Genomic DNA, 22,161 nt, shown 5'->3' on the forward strand with positions numbered 1-22,161 from the left:
GAGTTTCCAAGACCTGTATCTCAATCATGAGTTCCTAAACGACACTTTTTATATGTCTTTGGGTATTATTAAAAACCCTTTATGAATCTTTGAGTGTCACTTCCTTTGAGAACCTTACCTTAAGGCAGTTTTCTAGTTGTCCTTTGTGCCAGCAAGGAGGAGTGAAATCTATGCTTTGCCAGCTAATAATATTTAATGGTAACTATGATTCTTTTGCTTTTCTTTGCCAACCATGGATTCTGACTAAGAATCAATTACATTCAGTAACCCCTGCACCCACTGAGACTCCCAAGTCTCATCCATATCTGTTCTGGGGATGATCAAGATAGACACCTTTGTCCAGTCTGTGCATCATGGTTTTATTTGGATGCCTCTAAACGGAAAAGGCAAGGTTGGATTTGTCTTTTTTCCCCACTTTAGGGTTCCTGTTCTTTTGGTGACTACCAAATCCAGGTAGATTGTCCTCACTATCAAAAGAGCTTATCAGTTCCTCACCTAGAGGATCTATCTTTCATGCTGATTAAAGCCAGTGAGGTTAGAGCAATTACCTCATCAAGCCAGTGAGGTTAGAGCTATTACCTCATCAAGCCAATGAGGTTAGAGCTATTACTACTCCAATATACAAATCACTTTTTTGGATGATATCATGTGAACCACCTTATGGTGATCTCATTCTACCTTTTGTCATTGTACCTTCAATCTTTGAGTTTACCAGAGCAAAGGCATTTGTTCATTGGGTCCAAAATTTGACAGCTTGGCATTTGACCAAGCCATCTACCAGCTGTCAGTAAGAATGAATTCAGCAATGCAGTAGAAGCATGTAACATGTTACTGGCATTACATTCATTGTGGATGGGTAAGTAAGTTTATTTACATAATAATTAACTATTGCAATGATTCCCTCTGCACTCTATACCCTGATGCCTTGTAGTCATGGTCCAGGTGAGAAGAGGATGACATTCTGTATGTAGTCATGGTCCAAGTGAAAAGAGGATGACATTCTGTATGTAGTCATGGTCCAAGTGAAAAGATTATGCCATTGTGTATGTAGTCATTGCCCAAGTGAAAAGATATGACATTCTGTATGTAGTTATGGTCCAAGTGAAAAGAGGATGACATTATGGATGTAGTCATGGTCCAAATGAAAAGAGGATGACGTGTATGTAGTCATGGTCCAAGTGAAAAGAGGATGACATTATGGATGTAGTCATGGTCCAAGTGAAAAGAGGATGACATTATGGATGTAATCATGGTCCAAGTGAAAAGAGAATGACATGGATGTAGTCATGGTCCAAGTGAAAAGAGGATGACGTGTATGTAGTCATGTGTATGTAGTCATGGTCCAAGTGAAAAGAGGATGACATTCTGTATGTAGTCATGGTCCAAGTGAAAAGAGGATGACATTGTGTATGTAGTCATGGTCCAAGTGAAAATAGGATTGCGTTCTTTATGTTGGAAGCAATGCAATAGTAGCTTGGAAGTATTACATGATTCAAACTAGTTTTACCCCGAAAATAACAATTGTAAAAATGACATTTTTGCTTTCCTTATAGTGACTTCATATGAATTAAATTCAAGGTCAAATGGCAGGATCGAAATTGCTTGTTAAATTTGGCATACCTAGTTCTAATGTACTGATTACTGGGCCCAAAGATCTTTGTATTATTCCACATCACTATGGTCTTAGTCAGTACAATGCATTGTCCAAACAAAAGCACACATCTGCAGTGTAATTTTGTCTGTCAAGCCAAGTATGATACAATTATCACTTTTTGACAGCTCTTTGGTCATCAGGAATTAGAATGTTTTTTATAATAATAAAGATTTTTCAGATGCATTTACATGTCTTTCCCCGGCAAAACAGTCATGCACAATACTCGTTTTCTTATGTATAAGATGTGATGTCTATTGATATCATTTTCAGGTGTGGATGACCTTAGTATGTGTGAGCTTAGATTGGATGAGACTGGTCTTACCAAGAAGAAGGGGGCAGAAATTCTTGGAAAGGAGTTTGAAGAATACTGGGCTCAATCTGATGGGGTTAACTACCTGAAGAAACACGCAAACAAAGTATCATCTAAATTCCTTCAGAAGCGCTTGGGGATTGTACGCAAATAAGGTTTAGGGAAATTAGTTATAATTATTGTCTGGTTCAACAAGTTAATGACCTTGTGGTATGGAAGTGATGACATAGTGGTCACTGACTTTTTTTTACTTTAAATTTTGTGAAGCTCAAAACATATCAGGCTAGAGTGTGGACCTTGATTTTAATGTGATGCATTTATACATGTATATATCCAGTTAATTAATTGAGGAACTTGTAACAATTAGATATAATGTATGCCTAAACCTTTTGCTTTCTTGTAATCAAAAGCTCATTCAATCTGCCATTTAAACTGCTAATCCATCGTTATATCTGCCATTCAGTCTACCATTCTGTCTTCCATTCAATCCAATATTCTATCTGTCAATCAATCTTTCATTCTATCTGCCATTCCATCTGCCAGTCTGCCATTCCATCTGTCATTCAGTCTACAAATCTGCCATTCCATCAGCCGGTTTTCAATTAAGTATGCCAATCTGCCATTCTGTCAGCCAATCTGCCATTCCATCTGCCAATCTGCCATTCAATCTTCCTATCAGCCATTCCATCTGTCGTTCAATCTGCAAATCTGTCATTCAATCTGTGAATCTGCCAGTCTGTTATTCAGTCTGCCAATCTGCCGTTCCATCAGCCAATCTGCCATTCAATCTGCCAATCAGCCATTCCATCTGTCATTCAGTCTGCAAATCTGCCATTCAGTCTGTGAATCTGCCATTCCATCAGCCAATCTGTTATTCAGTCTGCCAATCTGCCATTCCATCTGCCATTCATACCATGCAGCTTTTCATTTAAAAAACTTTGTTGCAGTTGTATTTTTTGATAGAAAGAAGTAATAGTTCAGATAATTGCATTTTCATGTAGAAGCTAGTGGAGGTTTGGATTGATCGTGCACTTTAAAAGCATTCATTACATTTTCATGTAGAAGCTATTGGAGGTTTTGATTAATCCTGAGTTATGTCTTTAGCATCTCATTTTTTATGTGCATTTTATTTATTATGTTTCTGCTCTTTTCATTTACTGTAGATTATTTATTTTCATATTTTGGAATTAATTAAAAATTTTGTACAATATAGAATAACAAATTTAGCGTTAACCTCAAAAAAGTGAAATTTGTAATTTGAATTTTTATTTGTATTATATTCTTTATTGCATTTTTTATTGCATTTTTATAACTGGATGTAATCTGTAGATCAAAGTAGATGCTTCTTTCATGTAAAAAAAATCTTTTGAGAATAATTAACATTGGATGTTTTGTTTTCATCTGTTTTTATTTGGTTCAGCCCAGTGTGAAGGTATATGAAGTAAATTTTCATATCAGTTGAAGATAAGTACAGGAAAAAAAATTGATTAAGCTGATGTAAAAAACAGAAATAAAATATTTGATCCTCAGACAATCCATAAAAGTATACATGTATATGCAGGTTTGGTCTGGCTGGCCAGATCGTGTATGGTTTCTATCATTTGTATGTTTTTTGGTATGATTTATTATTTATTATTGTCCATCTGCATTACAACCATACAAACCCTCACAGTTATGTGACAAATAAATACAATGATCATCAAATTAAATTGGATATGATTGATTTTAAGATATTGTTGTACATTTCAATATATATTTTATAATAAAAGTGAATTTTTTAAAAGAAATTCAAAACCAAGTACAACTTTCCTTTTTTCGTATGCAAATTGAGTCTCTCATATATTTGATTGGTGTTTGTTATCAAGATCACAGTGCATCAGGATAAAACATATTTAACAATGTCTTGTGATGTCTTGGCAGCCCAGACAGTTAAGTTAATTAAAGGTACTTATTTATGGCACAGAAGTGAGGAAACACAGATTTTCTGCTTCTTTTTAATACAGCATCTGATAAATTTAGCTAATTACTACAAAGATTTGCTTTTGTTGGTCATTGTTATTGGTGTAAATGACTATATGTATTTAATATAATAGAAATCCGTTGCTTTGGTGAAAAAAAATTATTTGTATATTTACAGTTTTATCTTGATCAGATTTGCATGCTTTATAACTTTATTGGTCATACAATTTTATTGGTTGTTGAATGGAATTGTGATCTATTGAGATAATGAATAGTGAAATTGAATTATGAATTGTTTATCATATCTTAATTGTCAAATCATACAAGAAATCAAGAAATAATATATAAGAATATTTTTCTTCCTTTCCGTTTGTCTTATGTGATGAAAAAATGATTGTGATGATTTGACAGGATAATTTTGTTGTTTGAAGTGAATTAGTTGTGCATTTTGTAAGACTTTTAAAATTGTCAAACCTTTAAGATATTTTTCCATTATGCTGGGACCAGAAGACTTGAATCCTAATTTCCATATATTACAAAAAGGGACCACTATCTCTTTTGTCTCTTGTTGTATAATTAGATAGATAGAAATTAAATGCAGAAATTATTAAATAAAATACAAATATGTTTTGGACTGGTTTGCAAGAAATTATTAAATAAAATACAAATATGTTTTAAACTGATTTGCAAGAAATTATTAAATAAAATACAAGTATGTTTTGGTTTGCAAGAAAATAAATCTTATGCTCATCTCTTGCTCTTCAAATTCTGAAACAGTCATGAATTCTTGAAACAAAATACATTTAAATTGTACATTTTGAAACAAAATACATTTAAATTGTACATGTTGTTTGCACTTTTGTAACACACACACACACGTATATATATCTTTACTGTAGTCATTTTGTTGGCTGTTGTATTGAATTTAGCTTTGGCTTATTGTCTAAATAAGTGTACAAGAAAATGTCTTGTTTAGCGTTGATGCTTTTTTAATATTTGATAGTCTGGTGGTTGATGAGTTCATTAATGCATAAAGATTCAGATAGATTTTTTGATATTAGCGTTTGAGATATTAATAAGTTTTGCTACTAATCGAGGGTCAAGTATTCCATAATTTGTGGAAGATAAAACTAGAAAACATTTACATGGTAAAACCTAGCTTCAGGAAATATTGGCTTAAGTCCAATATTGGATTTGCAGTTCCTAGGTTATCCCCATTTGAAAAATTGTTTCTGGTGAAACATGAGAAATCTTGCTTTGAGTGTGTGTGTGAATGTGATTTGGATTTTTAACGTAGCTTTAACAATTCTTTAGTCATATTGCTATGATGACTGTAGTGTGGCAGTTTATAGTGTTGTCCAACACTGGGGCATCATGCTGCAGACATGTAGCATGATGTCCCACCCAGTCACATTATCCTGACACCAGGCCAACCAATCCTAACACTATCCTCTTAATGCTGAGTGCCTAGCGAGGCAGCTGTTAGTACCATTTTTATGTCTTTGGTATGGCCTGGCCAGGGTTCAAACCCGCAATATCCCACATCCAAGGTTGATGCTCTAACAACTTAGGCCCCCAGAGCGGTCCATCTTGTTTTAACTTGTTATACATGTGTATCATAAATACATAACACAACAGACAGGAGATTTCTTCTTGAACAATTTTTTTCTTCTAAGTAAATGTTTTTAAAAGTTAAATCTTGGAATAATGTGATTTCATATGGTTATTATGATGCTGCCATTTTCCTTTGTCATAAAACCTGAGGCCTAAATGAATTTAAATAAAAATTTGTAAACATTTTTCTAGCTAAATATTTTTACAACAGCTTTTACACCAGAACTTGTAAAATTAAGTTATAAGACTTCACTTTTTTTTTTGCTTTTTGAAGTTTGCTTTTTGAAGTTCATAAACTCACCTTTCAGTATCACCATTAACGTTTGGTACAAGTTTCCACTCCAGTAGAACAATAGTCAATTCATTAAACTAGAAACACTAGTACATACAAATGACAAATGTCTCAAGACTAGTACATACAAATGACAAATGTCTCAAGACTAGTACATACAAATGACAAAAGAAATGTTTCATTTTTAATGGCATTTTCAAATGTTAGTACACAAAATATTTTTGTCCATGATATTTTATGATACTGTTTACTGGTAATCCTAATGCACTTTTGTCACATATAGAAATAAAGGATGAACATGACACATGTTATGATATTTCAGGGTTAAGAGACATAAATCCTGTAAATTTTCAAAGATGGTTGAAGCTGTAAAATGTATCTATTATCAGCCTCAGCTTCTTCCTCAATTTCATGGCAAAAATCCGTTTTGAAATTGATTCTGTGACATGTTCGGTAATGAACACTAAATTTCAGGTTTTGTTTTTATTATATGATTTATCATGGAATTGACATAATTAAAGTTGCTCTTAGTGGTTTTACATTATCACAAATTGTATCTCAAGAATTTGTCACAGTTTTTATGAAAATTTGAGAAAATAAGCAATTAATATCTTAAGATTACCCTGTTTTGTGTCATGATGGTTCTGCTGTTCAGCTTGAAGGAAATCATTAAATTTGAGAATCTTAATTGTCGAGTATCCTTTGTGTTACTCCTTCAACCCAACTCTTAGGAGTCATTCATGATCAATAGTCTTTGCTTCCTGAATGCAAATTGTTTGGTATCATTGAATGAGGCAACATGTTTGGTATCACTGAATGAGGCAACATGTTTGGTATCATTGAATGAGGCAACATGTTTGGTTTTGTTGAATGAGGCAAAATGTTTGGTATTGTTGAATAAGGCAAAATGTTTGGTATTGTTGAAAGAAGCAAATTATTTGGTACTGTTGAATCAGGCAAAATGTTTATGACTGCTGAATGAGACAAAATGTTTGGTTCTGTTGAATGAGGTAATATGTTTGGAACTGCTGAATGAAGCCAAATGTTTGGAACTGTTGAATGAGGCAAAATGTTTGGTACTGTTGAATGAGGCAAAATGTTTGGTACTGTTGAATAAAGGAAAATGTTTGGTACTGTTGAATGAAGCAACATGTTTGGAACTGCTGAATGAGGACAAATGCTTGATACTGTTGAGTGAGGCAGTATGTTTGGAGCCATTGCATGAGGCAAAATGTTTGATACTGTTGTATGAGGTAAAATGTTTGGTATCATTGAATGAGGCAAATTGTTTGGTACAGCCGAATGAGGTAAAATGTTAGGAACTGTTGAATGAGGCCAAATGTTTGGAACTGTTGAATGATGCAAAATGTTTATAACTGCTGAATGAGGCAAAATGTTTGGTTCTGTTGAGTGAGGTAATATGTTTGGAACTGCTGTATGAGGCAAAATGTTTGGAACTGCTGAATGAGGCAAAATGTTTGGTACTGTTGAATGAGGCAAAATGTTTGGTACTGTTGAATGAGGCAAAATGTTTGGAACTGCTGAATGAGGCAGAATGTTTGGAACTGCTGAATGAGGTAAAATATTTGGTACTGTTGAATGAGGCAAAATGTTTGGTACTGTTGAATGAAGTAAAATGTTTGGTACTCTTGAATGAAGCAACATGTTTGGAACTGCTGAATGAGGACAAATGCTTGATAATGTTGAGTGAGGCAGTATGTTTAGAGCCATTGCATGAGGCAAAATATTTGGTACTGTTGTATGAGGTAAAATGTTTGGTATCATTGAATGAGGCAAATTGTTTGGTACAGCCAAATGAGGTAAAATGTTAGGAACTGTTGAATGAGGCCAAATGTTTGGAACTGTTGAATGATGCAAAATGTTTATAACTGCTGAATGAGGCAAAATGTTTGGTTCTGTTGAGTGAGGTAATATGTTTGGAACTGCTGAATGAAGCCAAATGTTTGGAACTGTTGAATGAGGCAAAATGTTTGAAACTGTTGAATGAGGCAAAATATTTGGTACTGTTGTATGAAGTAAAATGTTTGGAACTGTTGAGTGAGGCAACATGTTTGGAACTGTTGAATGAGGCAAAATGTTTGGAACTGCTGAATGAGGCCAGATGTTTCGTACTGTTGAATGAAGCAAAATATTTGGTACTGTTGAATGAGGCAAAATGTTTGGTACTGTTGAATGAGGCAAAATGTTTGAAACTGTTGAATGAAGCCAAATGTTTGGAACTGCTGAATGAGGCAAAATATTTGGAACTGTTGAATGAGGCAAAATATTTGGAACTGTTGAATGAGGCCAAATGTTTGGAACTGCTGAATGAGGCAAAATATTTGGAACTGCTGAATGAGGCAAAATATTTGGAACTGCTGAATTATGTATATTGTTTGGTACTGTTGAATGAGGTGAATCTTTGGTACTATTGTATGAAGCCAAATGTTGAAACTGCTGAATGAGGCAAACGGTTTGGTACTGTCGAATGAGGTAAAATGTTTGGAGCCATTGAATGAGGCAAAATGTTTGGAACTGCTGAATGAGGCAAAATGTTTGGTACTGTTTTATGAGTTAAAATGTTTGGTACTGTTGAATGAGGCAAGATGTTTGGTACTGTTGAATGGTGCAAAATGTTTGAAACTGCTGAATGAGGCCAAATATCTGTAGTGTTGAATGAAGCTAAATGTTTGAAACTTTTGAATGAGGCAAAATAGTTGGTGCTGCCAAAATAAAGCAAAATGTTTGGAACTGTTGAATGGTACAAAATGTGTATTGCTAAATGAGGTAAATTTTCTCATACTGTTGAATGATGCAAAATGTTTGGTGCTGTTGAATGAGACAAATTGTTTGGTACTTTTGAATGAGGCAAAATGTTTGGAACTGTTGAATGAGGTCAAAATGTTTGGAACTGTTGAATGAGGCAAAATGTTTGGAACTGTTGAATGAGGCAACTTGTTTGGTACTGTTGAATGAGGAAAATTTTTTTGGACCGTTGAATGAGGAAAAATGTTTGGTACTGTTGAATGAGGCAAAATGTTTGGTACTGTTGAATGAGGAAAATGTTTGGAACTGTTGAATGACGAAAAATGTTTGGTACTGTTGAATGAGGCAACTTGTTTGGTACTGTTGAATGAGGAAAATTTTTTGGAACTGTTGAATGAGGAAATATGTTTGGTACTGTTGAATGAGGCAAAATGTTTGGAACTGTTGAATGAGGCAACTTGTTTGGTACTGTTGAATGAGGCAAAATGTTTGGAACTGTTGAATGAGGCAACTTGTTTGGTACTGTTGAATGAGGAAAATTTTTTGGAACTGTTGAATTAGGTAAAATGTTTGGAGCCATTGAATGAGGCAAAATGTATGGTACTGTTGAATGAGGCAAAATGTTTGGAACTGCTGAATGAGGCAAAATGTTTGGTACTGTTGAATGAGGCAAACTGTTTGGAACTGTTGAATGAGGCAAAATGTTTGGAACTGTTGAATGAGGCAACTTGTTTGGTACTGTTGAATGAGGCAAAATGTTTGGTACTGTTGAATGAGGCAAAATGTTTGGTACTGTTGAATGAGGCAAAATGTTTGGTAATGTTGAATGAGGTAAAATGTTTGATACTGGTGAGTGAGGCAATATGTTTGGAGCCATTGAATGAGGCAGAATGTATGGTACTGTTGAATGAGGCAAAATGTTTGGAACTGCTGAATGAGGCAAAATGTTTGGTACTGTTGAATGAGGCAAACTGTTTGGAACTGTTGAATGAGGCAAAATGTTTGGAACTGTTGAATGAGGCAACTTGTTTGGTACTGTTGAATGAGGCAAAATGTTTGGTACTGTTGAATGAGGCAAAATGTTTGGTACTGTTGAATGAGGCAAAATGTTTGGTAATGTTGAATGAGGTAAAATGTTTGATACTGGTGAGTGAGGCAATATGTTTGGAGCCATTGAATGAGGCAGAATGTATGGTACTGTTGAATGAGGCAAAATGTTTGGAACTGCTGAATGAGGCAAAATGTTTGGTATTGTTGAATGAGGCAAAATATTTGGAACTGTTGAATGAGGCAAAATATTTGGAACTGTTGAATGAGGCAACTTGTTTGGTACTGTTGAATGAGGCAAAATGTTTGGTACTGTTGAATGAGGCAAAATGTTTGGTACTGTTGAATGAGGCAAAATGTTTGGTAATGTTGAATGAGGTAAAATGTTTGATACTGGTGAGTGAGGCAATATGTTTGGAGCCATTGAATGAGGCAGAATGTATGGTACTGTTGAATGAGGCCAAATGTTTGGAACTGCTGAATGAGGCAAAATGTTTGGTACTGTTGAATGAGGCAAACTGTTTGGAACTGTTGAATGAGGCAAAATGTTTGGAACTGTTGAATGAGGCAACTTGTTTGATACTGTTGAATGAGGCAAAATGTTTGGTACTGTTGAATGAGGCAAAATGTTTGGTACTGTTGAATGAGGCAAAATGTTTGGTAATGTTGAATGAGGTAAAATGTTTAATACTGGTGAGTGAGGCAATATGTTTGGAGCCATTGAATGAGGCAGAATGTATGGTACTGTTGAATGAGGCAAAATGTTTGGAACTGCTGAATGAGGCAAAATGTTTGGTATTGTTGAATGAGGCAAAATATTTGGAACTGTTGAATGAGGCAAAATGTTTGGAACTGTTGAATGAGGCAACTTGTTTGGTACTGTTGAATGAGGCAAAATGTATGGTACTGTTGAATGAGGCAAAATGTTTGGAACTGTTGAATGAGGCAAAATGTATGGTACTGTTGAATGAGGCAAAATATTTGGAACTGTTGAATGAGGCAAAATGTTTGGAACTGTTGAATGAGGCAACTTGTTTGGTACTGTTGAATGAGGCAAAATGTTTGGTACTGTTGAATGAGGCAAAATGTTTGGTACTGTTGAATGAGGCAAAATGTTTGGTAATGTTGAATGAGGTAAAATGTTTGATACTGGTGAGTGAGGCAATATGTTTGGAGCCATTGAATGAGGCAGAATGTATGGTACTGTTGAATGAGGCAAAATGTTTGGAACTGCTGAATGAGGCAAAATGTTTGGTATTGTTGAATGAGGCAAAATATTTGGAACTGTTGAATGAGGCAAAATGTTTGGAACTGTTGAATGAGGCAACTTGTTTGGTACTGTTGAATGAGGCAAAATGTATGGTACTGTTGAATGAGGCAAAATGTTTGGAACTGTTGAATGAGGCAAAATATTTGGAACTGCTGAATGAGGCAAAATATTTGGAACTGCTGAATGAGGCAAAATATTTGGAACTGCTGAATGAGGCAAAATATTTGGAACTGCTGAATGAGGCAAAATATTTGGTACTGTTGAATGAGGCAAAATGTTTGGTAATGTTGAATGAGGTAAAATGTTTGATACTGGTGAGTGAGGCAATATGTTTGGAGCCATTGAATGAGGCAGAATGTATGGTACTGTTGAATGAGGCCAAATGTTTGGAACTGCTGAATGAGGCAAAATGTTTGGTACTGTTGAATGAGGCAAACTGTTTGGAACTGTTGAATGAGGCAAAATGTTTGGAACTGTTGAATGAGGCAACTTGTTTGATACTGTTGAATGAGGCAAAATGTTTGGTACTGTTGAATGAGGCAAAATGTTTGGTAATGTTGAATGAGGTAAAATGTTTAATACTGGTGAGTGAGGCAATATGTTTGGAGCCATTGAATGAGGCAGAATGTATGGTACTGTTGAATGAGGCAAAATGTTTGGAACTGCTGAATGAGGCAAAATGTTTGGTATTGTTGAATGAGGCAAAATATTTGGAACTGTTGAATGAGGCAAAATGTTTGGAACTGTTGAATGAGGCAACTTGTTTGGTACTGTTGAATGAGGCAAAATGTATGGTACTGTTGAATGAGGCAAAATGTTTGGAACTGTTGAATGAGGCAAAATGTATGGTACTGTTGAATGAGGCAAAATATTTGGAACTGTTGAATGAGGCAAAATGTTTGGAACTGTTGAATGAGGCAACTTGTTTGGTACTGTTGAATGAGGCAAAATGTTTGGTACTGTTGAATGAGGCAAAATGTTTGGTACTGTTGAATGAGGCAAAATGTTTGGTAATGTTGAATGAGGTAAAATGTTTGATAATGGTGAGTGAGGCAATATGTTTGGAGCCATTGAATGAGGCAGAATGTATGGTACTGTTGAATGAGGCAAAATGTTTGGAACTGCTGAATGAGGCAAAATGTTTGGTATTGTTGAATGAGGCAAAATATTTGGAACTGTTGAATGAGGCAAAATGTTTGGAACTGTTGAATGAGGCAACTTGTTTGGTACTGTTGAATGAGGCAAAATGTATGGTACTGTTGAATGAGGCAAAATGTTTGGAACTGTTGAATGAGGCAAAATATTTGGAACTGCTGAATGAGGCAAAATATTTGGAACTGCTGAATGAGGCAAAATATTTGGAACTGCTGAATGAGGCAAAATATTTGGAACTGCTGAATGAGGCAAACTGTTTGGAACGATAAGTTGATAGACCTTGTTAAATCTATAAATGTATCCATGCAAACAATGAATCTGTGCAACACTGATGCCCATGTCCAAAAGTACCATAAACATTGAATCCATGCAACAAAGATGCCAATGCCTAAAAGTACCATAAACAATGAATCCATGCAACACAGATGCCACTGTCTAAAAGTACCATAAACAATGAATCCACGCAACACAGATGCCCATGTCCAAAAGTACCATAAACAATGATCCATGCAACAAAGATGCCCATGTCCAAAAGTACAATAAACAATGAATCCATGAAACACAGATGCCCATGTCCAAAAGTACAATAAACAATATGTGCATGCAACACTGGTACCTGTGTCCAAAAGTACCATAAACAATGAAGCCATGCAACACTTGTGCCCGTGTCCAAAAGTACCATAAACAATGAATCCATGCAACACAGATGCCCATGTCCAAAAGTACAATAAACAATATGTCCATGCAACACTGGTGCCCGTGTTCAAAAGTACCATAAACAATGAAGCCATGCAACACTGGTGCCCGTGTCCAAAAGTACCACAAACAATGAATCCATGCAACACAGATGCCCATGTCCAAAAGTACAATAAACAATATGTCCATGCAACACTGGTGCCCGTGTTCAAAAGTACCATAAACAATGAAGCCATGCAACACTGGTGCCCGTGTCCAAAAGTACCATAAACAATGAATCCATGCAACACTGATGCCCGTGTCCAAAAGTATCATAAACAATATGTCCATGCAACACTGGTGCCCGTGTCCAAAAGTATCATAAACAATATGTCCATGCAACACTGGTGCCCGTGTCCAAAAGTATCATAAACAATATGTCCATGCAACACTGGTGCCTATGTTCAAAAGTACCATGAACAATGAAGCCATTCAACACAGATGCCCATGTTCAAAAGTACCATAAACAATGAATCCATGCAACACAGATGCTCATGTTCAAAAGTACCATGAAAAATGAAGCCATTCAACACAGATGCCCGTGTCCAAAAGTACCATAAACAATGAATCCACGCAACACTGATGCCCGTGTCAAAAAGTACCAGAAATAGTGAGTCCATGCAACACAGATGCCCATGTCTAAAAGTACCATAAATAATGAGACCATGTAACACAGGTGCACTTGTCCAAAAGTACCATAAACAATGAGTCCATGCAACACATGTGCCCAGGTCTAAAAGTACCATAAACAAAGTCCATGCAACACAGGTGCACATGTCCAAAGGTATCATAAACAATGTGTCCATGCAACACAGATGTTCATGTCCAAAAGTACCATAAACAATGTGTCCATGCAACACAGGTGCCCATGTCCAAAAGTAACATAAACATCGAGTCCATTCAACACAGGTGCCCATGTCTAAAAGTACCATAAACAATGTGTCCATGCAACACAGATGCCCATGTCCAAAAGTACCATATACAGAGCAGCGTGTCCATGCAACAGAGATGCCTGTTTCCAAAAGTACTACATTCCCGCCCAAATAAACACAACATGGAAATGACAATAATGCAAATTGATTCTGCTAGATCTGAAACACAAATTAATAATGTTTCCAGTAACAAGATTATTTAGTCTTCTACTTTACCTCAGGTCACAATTAACATTTTCTATAAAAAAAAAAGACATTATCTAATGGACAGTAACTTTCAAATAGTCGTTAATGCTCACAAAATAAAATGTTAGTTATTATTAGCCAGTCTTTTGCAAAAATTGTAATATATAGTTTGGATAATGTCAGGTACACCAGGTAAATTGTAGTGGAATCCCAATAACCAAGACCCAGACCCAATTTTTTTTTACTGCTATTAATAATGATCCTGATATTAAACCCATACACTCTTGGAATATTTTAGCTATGTATTAGCTGTTTACAGTATAAAAAATAATTCAGGTCAAGTAGAAAATAAATTTGATTTGGACAAGGTTAGGTCCAACATACACTGTTACATTACAAGAGTATATAATGGCATAAAAGAAATATTAAAAAATGCAAGTTAAATATACATAATACCTGCATCCAAAAGTGCTATACAGATCAGTGTGTCCATGCAACAGATGACCATGTCGAAAAGTACCATTTGCAGAGTAATGTGTCCACATATCACAGATGCCCCTGTGTCCTGAAGTACCATAAACAGCAGTGTGTCCATGTAACACAGATGCCCCTGTGTCCAACAGTACCATAAACAGAGCTGTGTGGCCATGTAACACATATGCCCCTGTGTCCAAAAGTACCATAAACATTAAAGTACAAAATAATTATAGTTTGACCAAAAAATGGTGAAGAAAGAAACATCTCCATCATTTTAATAATAAACTGCCATCCAAACTTCGTTAAAATTGCAGAAATTCCTCAAACGTTTTGAAGCCAACACAAAATTAATGATCCAAGGGTGAAGTGTTCAGTTGTACAGGATATTGATTAATAAAAGATGAGACCCAGATTTGATCTAGGTCTTGATATTCGGCCTTCTACCATTTTATTTTTCAATCCATAAAAGTCGTCAAGAGTTTACTGAGCAGAAACATTCTTTGTGATGCATGATCAAAATTCTAGTCCAACATGGGTCATAACTTGGTCAAATTCTTTGTGATGCATGATCAAAGTTCTAGTCCAACATGGGTCATAACTTGGTCAAATTCTTTGTGATGCATGATCAAAGTTCTAGTCCGGCATGGGTCATAATGTGGTCAAATTATTTGTGATGCTTGATCAAAGTTCTAGTCCGGCATGGGTCATAACGTGGTCAAATTTTGAAGATAAAAAGTAAACAGTCAGAATCTACATTGCGGCATGCAACACTATTTCCATATTTCTCTTGAATATGCATAAACAAAAATATCTCCTGTCACTGTAACAGCTCTTGTACATCAATGGAAGTGACACCTTAGACTATTTTATTGGCTAACTCATTTAGTATGAAAGATCTTCTTGGGTCAAACTTCACTGAAAATTAAACTTGGGTTTTGCATTGATTGGTTAAGCTGGTTTATGCAAATTAATGACAAATGATGAAATCTTGCTGCAGGCAGTCACAGATCAAAAGAGCACTATGATGCTATAGGTGATCATCTTGTTAAAGAGATGCTTTAGATGTTCATCTTGCTAAAGAGATGTTTTATGTGATCATCTTCTTAAAGAGATGCTTTAGGTGTTCATCTTGCTAAAGAGATGATATAGGTATTCATCTCGTTAAAGAGATGCTTTAAGTGTTCATTTCGTTAAAGAGATACTTTAGGTGATCATCTTGTTAAGGTTGTGCTCTCGCATTTTGCATAGGGTTAGGATTTTAAAGAAAAAGAATTTCCCCAGTTTTCCTCACTGGTTATACTGGCTATTTAAAAAAGACCTTGTATATCTTAGGTATAATGCAAAAAACCTTTAATTCCCTTTATTTTGGTGTATGATTGATGGCTTGTAATATGGGTTATAGAGTATACAGCTTGGCATTACTCCAGATGTGCACCTTTCAAAAAGTGCAAGCTCCACTTGTCATTTTCACTTTCTGAACTTCAGAGGTGAATTGTATAAAAAAAGAGCCGATAACTCTTTTTACATTTTATATATTTAGTAATTCATTCTTTGCACTTTCAGAATTAGCTATCATAGGGTCTATCAGATTTGCATCTTAATTAGGTGTCGTAAGGGCTATCGGACTTGTATCTTTTTAATTAGCTGTCATAATGGAGTGTATTCCATTTGCAGATACAATTTGTGTCCTGTTGACCAAGTATAACTTGAACCACAGTAAGGCTGTATCATGAATGCCAAATACATGCTGGAGACGGTGAAGTAATATATCATGGTCTATTGTGTCAAATGCTGCAGACAAATCAAGGAGGGTGAGGACTGTAATCTTTCCGCTATCCAACGCAGAGAGAATGTCACTAACTACTTCTACAAGAGTAGTTTCAGTACTGTGGCAAGGGCGATATGCAGATTGTACATTGCTAAAAAGACTGTTTGAATTCAGATGAGATACAAGCTGGGATAGAACAACCTTTTCTAAGATATTTTATATGAATGGGAGATTAGAAACTGGGTGGTAGTTCTTTAAATTGTTATGGTCTAGTGTTGGTTTCTTCAGCAGAGGCGTTACAATGGCAGTTTTGAAAAATGATGGGAATTCCCCGGACGAGAGAGAGGTATTAATAACATCAGTTAGTGAAGGCAATACTGGATCTAAGCACTCAAGCAGCAGTGATGTTGGAATTGGATCAAGTTCGCAAGACTTTGGTGCACTGTTCATCACGATTGTACGTACCAAATCCATAGAGATTGTTCAAATGCTGCTAATGGTTGCCGCTGTATCCCAACTGCATGGTGACGACGAGTCAATTGAAATTGTGGTGTCAAGCTTATCTCTGATGGTTTGTACTTTGTCACGGAAGAAATTTGCAAACATGTCCGGAAGGTCGACTGGAGAGAAGGTTGTTGGAAGTGGTGTTGATTTGTTCCTTGACATTAGCTTGTTAGTAATCTTAAAGAGCTCTTTGCAGCTGGAACTTTCCATGATCTTAGTAGTGTAGTGGGCTGATTTCACTGTATGGACTATATTTGTGACTTCCTTCTTCTGGTAATCCCAGTGGAGTTAAAGGCCAGACACTAGACTCTCTACTGACTGCACAAGTTTAATCCTCATGTAGTGCAAAGTAAATATACATATATTTTAAAGGTGGGTCTGTAACCGATTTTTAAATAATTACTCAGGGGCTGGTACCAGAGATTAATTGTTTGGGGTGGGGTATGGTAGATGTCAGCGGCCCAACTGGCTTATCAGCATGAAAACATAGGAGCTGACTTTCAGAAATATGTGCTGCATATTAAATTGTGTTGGAATTCCATATTTTCATGGAAAATTGGAACTCCTTCAAAATTTGCATGGAAATTTTGGAATTCTTTAACATTTGAATGAAAATTTGGAATTTCTTGACATTGTCATCGAAAATTGGAATACCTTGACATTGCAAGAAAAATTGGAATTCCTTGAAATTTCATGGAAATTTGGAATTCCTTGACATTTGCATGGAAAATCAGGAAATCTGTCATCATAGAACATGACAGCTAGTTGAATATCAGTAGGTAACGGTGCAGAGCAAACCAAAATGTTTTATAAAATTTTCACATATGGTTATTTTTTTTTTGCAGAAAAGAGTGTATTTGTTTTTATTAATAAAAAAAGACTGAAATACCTAGTACATGCCTCAGTTCATATATAAAAAAATTTTCCTGCTTGAATATTTTTCGAACAAAATTGTCATTGTCTTCAGTGTTTGACCCTGTAATTGCTACAAATTTAGCTTATTATGTGGTAAATATGTACTTGATTGATATTTGGTCATTTAGCCATCCATCAGTCTTAGAATGATTTTTATGATCACAGCCTTTTTACAACTTCATAATGGGAATTTTCATCAGTCAGGGTTAGCTATTGATAATGGTAAACAGTTGGCAGGAGCATGTGCCATGTGCTGAAGAGATCATTTGAGTAATCTTGGTCACAGAGATATTTATTTTGATACATTTTAGTAATCAAACAGACAAACATCTCAATAACCAAGATGAGGGAAAACCATGAAGTGATTTATCAGTAAAAAAATTATCGCTGAACAAATAAATTGTTAAAAGTAAATAAAATTGTTAGAAGTGCTGTTTGATTTCATTGAAATCATGATCGACTTTGAAAACTAATGTTGATGTTGTTGTTGTTGTGTTGTTGTAGGGTTCAAGGCCATATTTCAGCACAAGGATAGGCTATACATGGCGGCCAGTATAAATGGCGGAGGAAGAACCTGGAAAAACCCAGGAAAGTACCACCGACCCACGAGAAGCTACTGGCAAGCTTTCTCACATACCCACATTGGCTGAATCTGAGACTCGACTGAAAACTAATGAGTGGGAGGGACAATTAAATTCTTTACCAGGAGTTCCTTTAAAAACAGGTGCACCAGTTGATAAATAATATTGCAGGAATGTTGTGGGCACACCATCAATCTGAAGGTCTAAATCCCAAAGCAGAAGGTAGAGACCCAGGAACTAAAGTTCAGTGCATAAATTTCATGCAAAGAAAGTGCAAACCATATTTCATGATATTTTTGTGCCCTATGTACCTTTTCTGAGGACTATCAAACATGGGGTGGGTGTAAAATGTGCAATTCATGCTACTCTTGTTATGCAATTCTTACATAAAATTGACATGAAGTAAGTGCTAACAATAGTACATAATAGAGCTGAAATGAAATAATGTATTTCAAAATTAGAATAGTCTAATACAAATCTGTATTCAAATATTCAATATTTATCTTGTAAGTTTGGCAGCAGGGCATAAAAGAAGCAGACTGGATGACATTTAAAATATGTAGCATTAAATTAGTCTAAAGTGTGCTCAGCCACCTAAACTTAAATCGCTCACTTCCAAGGTAATCATAATGTAACAATTTTAATTAATCTATTTGCTTACAACAACACCATTGCTATTCATTTTCATTTTGGTCAGTGGATCCCAACCTTTCTTGGCCACAACCCTAAAAAATATTTTTTTCTGAGTCTCATGATCCCATTTCTACATTTTAATAAGCTTTGCCACCCTCAAACAATGTCCTGGCAACCCTCCAGAATGTCCTTGCAACCCTGATTTGGGTGACAACCTGGGGCTTGGGAACCACTGACTTTTGTACTCTCGAACATAGCACAGAGAATGAGTCCTATCAAAGTCATAAGGCCTTTGTGTATCAGTTGGCATGTCCAAATTTAATCAAATTAAATGTGCAAGTATGATCATGAACAAATCACCTTCCAGATATATATATGAAAAGTTCTGTACTTTTAGTCTGTTCATGGCATAAAACAGCATGTTTGGTTACATTACATTCGAAGATAAATATTGAAAATAAAACCTGCATTTCTTTAATTATTAGTCCTAATCCAGATAATCCAATAAATTAATCGCCAGTGAATTCTCTTAATTGGATTTAGATGACTGACCTGTCACAGTGTTATCTGTAAGGCATACAGTCTGATGGGGTTAGTATGGAATAAATACCAACAGAAAGAAAAATGGATGGATTTTGGATTTCTAAGATTCAATGAATATTTGAGTCTTTCTGAATACATTCAATGACTATTTTTTTTATAGGAAAATTCGGTATTCATTTCAACTCAAGTTGACACAGTAAATAGCAAATGAAAACATCACCAATAACAATTTATGCTGTTTTAAAACATAACATCTCTGAATAATAAATTTTAACAGTTTTGATTCATCTTTAAAGCATTTTTTAAGTTATACTGGCCAGCAAACTAAGAACAAAATGAGAATTCTTGCAGTCTTCTTTTAGCTGGAAAGAAAAGAGTAAACTTCTATACTTTGTATTTCTTGGCATCTATATCAGTCCTAGCATTTTGTAGCTAATAAAAGCTCAGGACCAACCCATGGTCTCATAATATCTCTCTCAGCCTTCTATTCCATCTAATTACCTATCTAATTACCATCCTATGAACCTTAAACTACCAGTCATAATGTAGTCAAAACAACATTCCCTTCTCTGATTTAGATGGAGCATGTGGTGTGGCCACTATCTGAAACTTCTCATTTGTAGTTTTTGCTAATTGGCTGGAATTAAATCCGACTACTGTGGAGCAAATTTGTCAATTTGTAGTTGAAGTGTATATGCAATTCTGGAATTGTTAAATAATATAAGGTTTGGTTATTGTATAAGAATTGTAGAGAGACCTAGATTTGCCAGTACAGAAAAAGCTACTTTAGAAGATGCCCCCCCCCCTTAAAATATTCATAAAGGACTACAATAAAGAAATCCTTTTCTTCATTTGTTTCACATTAAGCCTCAATATCAAGGATAACTGTTTCACATTAAACCTATATATCATGGATAACTGTTTCACATTAAACCTCAATATCATGGATAACTGTTTTACATTAAAATTCGATATCATGGATTACTGTTTCACATTCAACCTCTGTACCATGGATAACTGTTTCACATTAAACCTCTGTATCATGGATAACTGTTTCACATTAAACCTCTGTATCATTGATAACTGTTTCACATTAAACCTCTGTATCGTGGATAACTGTTTCACATTAAACCTCTGTATCATGGATAACTGTTTCACATTAAACCTCTGTATCATGGATAACTGTTTCACATTAAACCTCTGTATCATTGATAACTGTTTCACATTAAACCTCTGTATCGTGGATAACTGTTTCACATTAAACCTCTGTATCATGGATAATTGTTTCACATTAAACCTCTGAATCATGGATAACTGTTTCACATTAAACCTCTGTATCATGGATAACTGTTTCACATTAAACCTCTGTATCATGGATAACTGTTTCACATTAAACCTCACTATCATGGATAACTGTTTCACATTAAACCTCAATATCATGGATAACTGTTTTACATTAAAATTTGATATCATGGATTACTGTTTCACATTAAACTTCTGTATCATGGATAACTGTTTCACATTAAACCTCTGTATCCTGGATAACTGTTTCATATTAAACCTCTGTATCATGGATAACTGTTTCACATTAAACCTCTATATCATGGATAACTGTTTCACATTAAACCTCTATATCATGGGAACTGTCCATAAAAGACTAAATCTATCCATCCAGTCAAGACTGCCTATAGATTTAGACTGTCAAACACTAAAATGCATTGAATGTTCTATTTAATATTGACAACATTTGGTCTGAATTTTATCCCAACATACTGTCTGAGGAGTTTGATAGCATCAGATTTGTTCCTTTTTTACTGACCTAAATCCATATATTGACTATAAATTCTGATATATGTGAATACTAGTATCCCTCGGATTTTAATGCTTCACTTGACTCTTCCAGAGTATTTTGTAAAGGTACTTATAATAATAATAATAATAATAATAATGAGGACTTTGTATAGCGCCTAATCTTTAGAAGCTCTAAGCACTTTACAACATTAGATAACACCTATAACATAAAAAACATATATAATGATATGATTACAAAAAACAAACACCATGAAATTAGAAAACATTAAAAAACATGCTGAAATTTTTAAGGTAGGAAACATTATTACATCTTTAAGTTTGTTCTTGCAGTCGAAATAAGTGAGTTTTAAGAGCACTCTTGAATGGAATCACTGTGTCTTTGTGTCTAAGTTCAGTGGGCAATTCATTCCACGTTGCTGGGCCCTGGTATGCAAAAGAACGTTGTACTTATGACTTCATTTCATTGTGGGAACAATGAGTATATGATTGTCAGAAGAGGAGCATAAGTATCTTTGCTGGTGTGTACACATGGGTGAGGTCAGATAGGTATGTTGGACTAGAGTCGAGGTCGGATAGGTATGTTGGACTAGAGTCCGACAGTGAAACGTAGCACAGAGAACAAATGTTGTGTTTGATTCTGGATCGAATGAATAGCCAGTGTAAGGTACAGAGCAGTGGGAAGGTGTGCTTTGATTGTAATACCTTAAGTATGATCCGAGCAGCTGTGTTTTGAACTTTTTGAAGTTTCTGGAATAGATATTGAGATGAACCAGACAGAACTGAGTTACAATAGTCCAGTCTTGAAAGTACTAATGAACACACAGGTGTTTTAGTGGCATCAACTGAAAGATATTTGCGAACTGAGCTGATGCGTCTCAGCTCAAGATATGCACCCTTGCATATGTTCATGACATGTTGGTGCAATTTGAGAGTACTGTCCAGAGTAGCAGCTTGGTTTCGTACTGATTTTGTGAATTTAATATTGGCATTGCTGATATTTATTGTTTG

General features: G+C 35.3%; 1 protein-coding gene across 7 annotated transcripts in view; it reads left to right on the forward strand.

The window, feature by feature from the left end:
• LOC149785983 (unconventional myosin-VI-like) overlaps nt 1–6,517 on the forward strand; it is a 164,058-nt gene extending 157,541 nt beyond the window's left edge. For all 7 annotated transcript variants that reach the window (XM_089976243.1, XM_089976247.1, XM_089976244.1 and 4 more), the window contains one exon: nt 1,925–6,517. In XM_089976243.1, the coding sequence (XP_089832369.1) occupies nt 1,925–2,118 (194 nt within the window). In that variant the 3' untranslated portion in view covers nt 2,119–6,517. The remainder of the gene's footprint in view (nt 1–1,924) is intronic.
• The last annotated feature ends 15,644 nt before the right edge of the window (nt 6,518–22,161 follow it).

The sequence above is a fragment of the Sinohyriopsis cumingii genome, chromosome 12, assembly GCF_028554795.1.
Source record: "Sinohyriopsis cumingii isolate HCF-2022 chromosome 12, ASM2855479v2, whole genome shotgun sequence".
NCBI classification, from domain to species: domain Eukaryota; kingdom Metazoa; phylum Mollusca; class Bivalvia; order Unionida; family Unionidae; genus Sinohyriopsis; species Sinohyriopsis cumingii.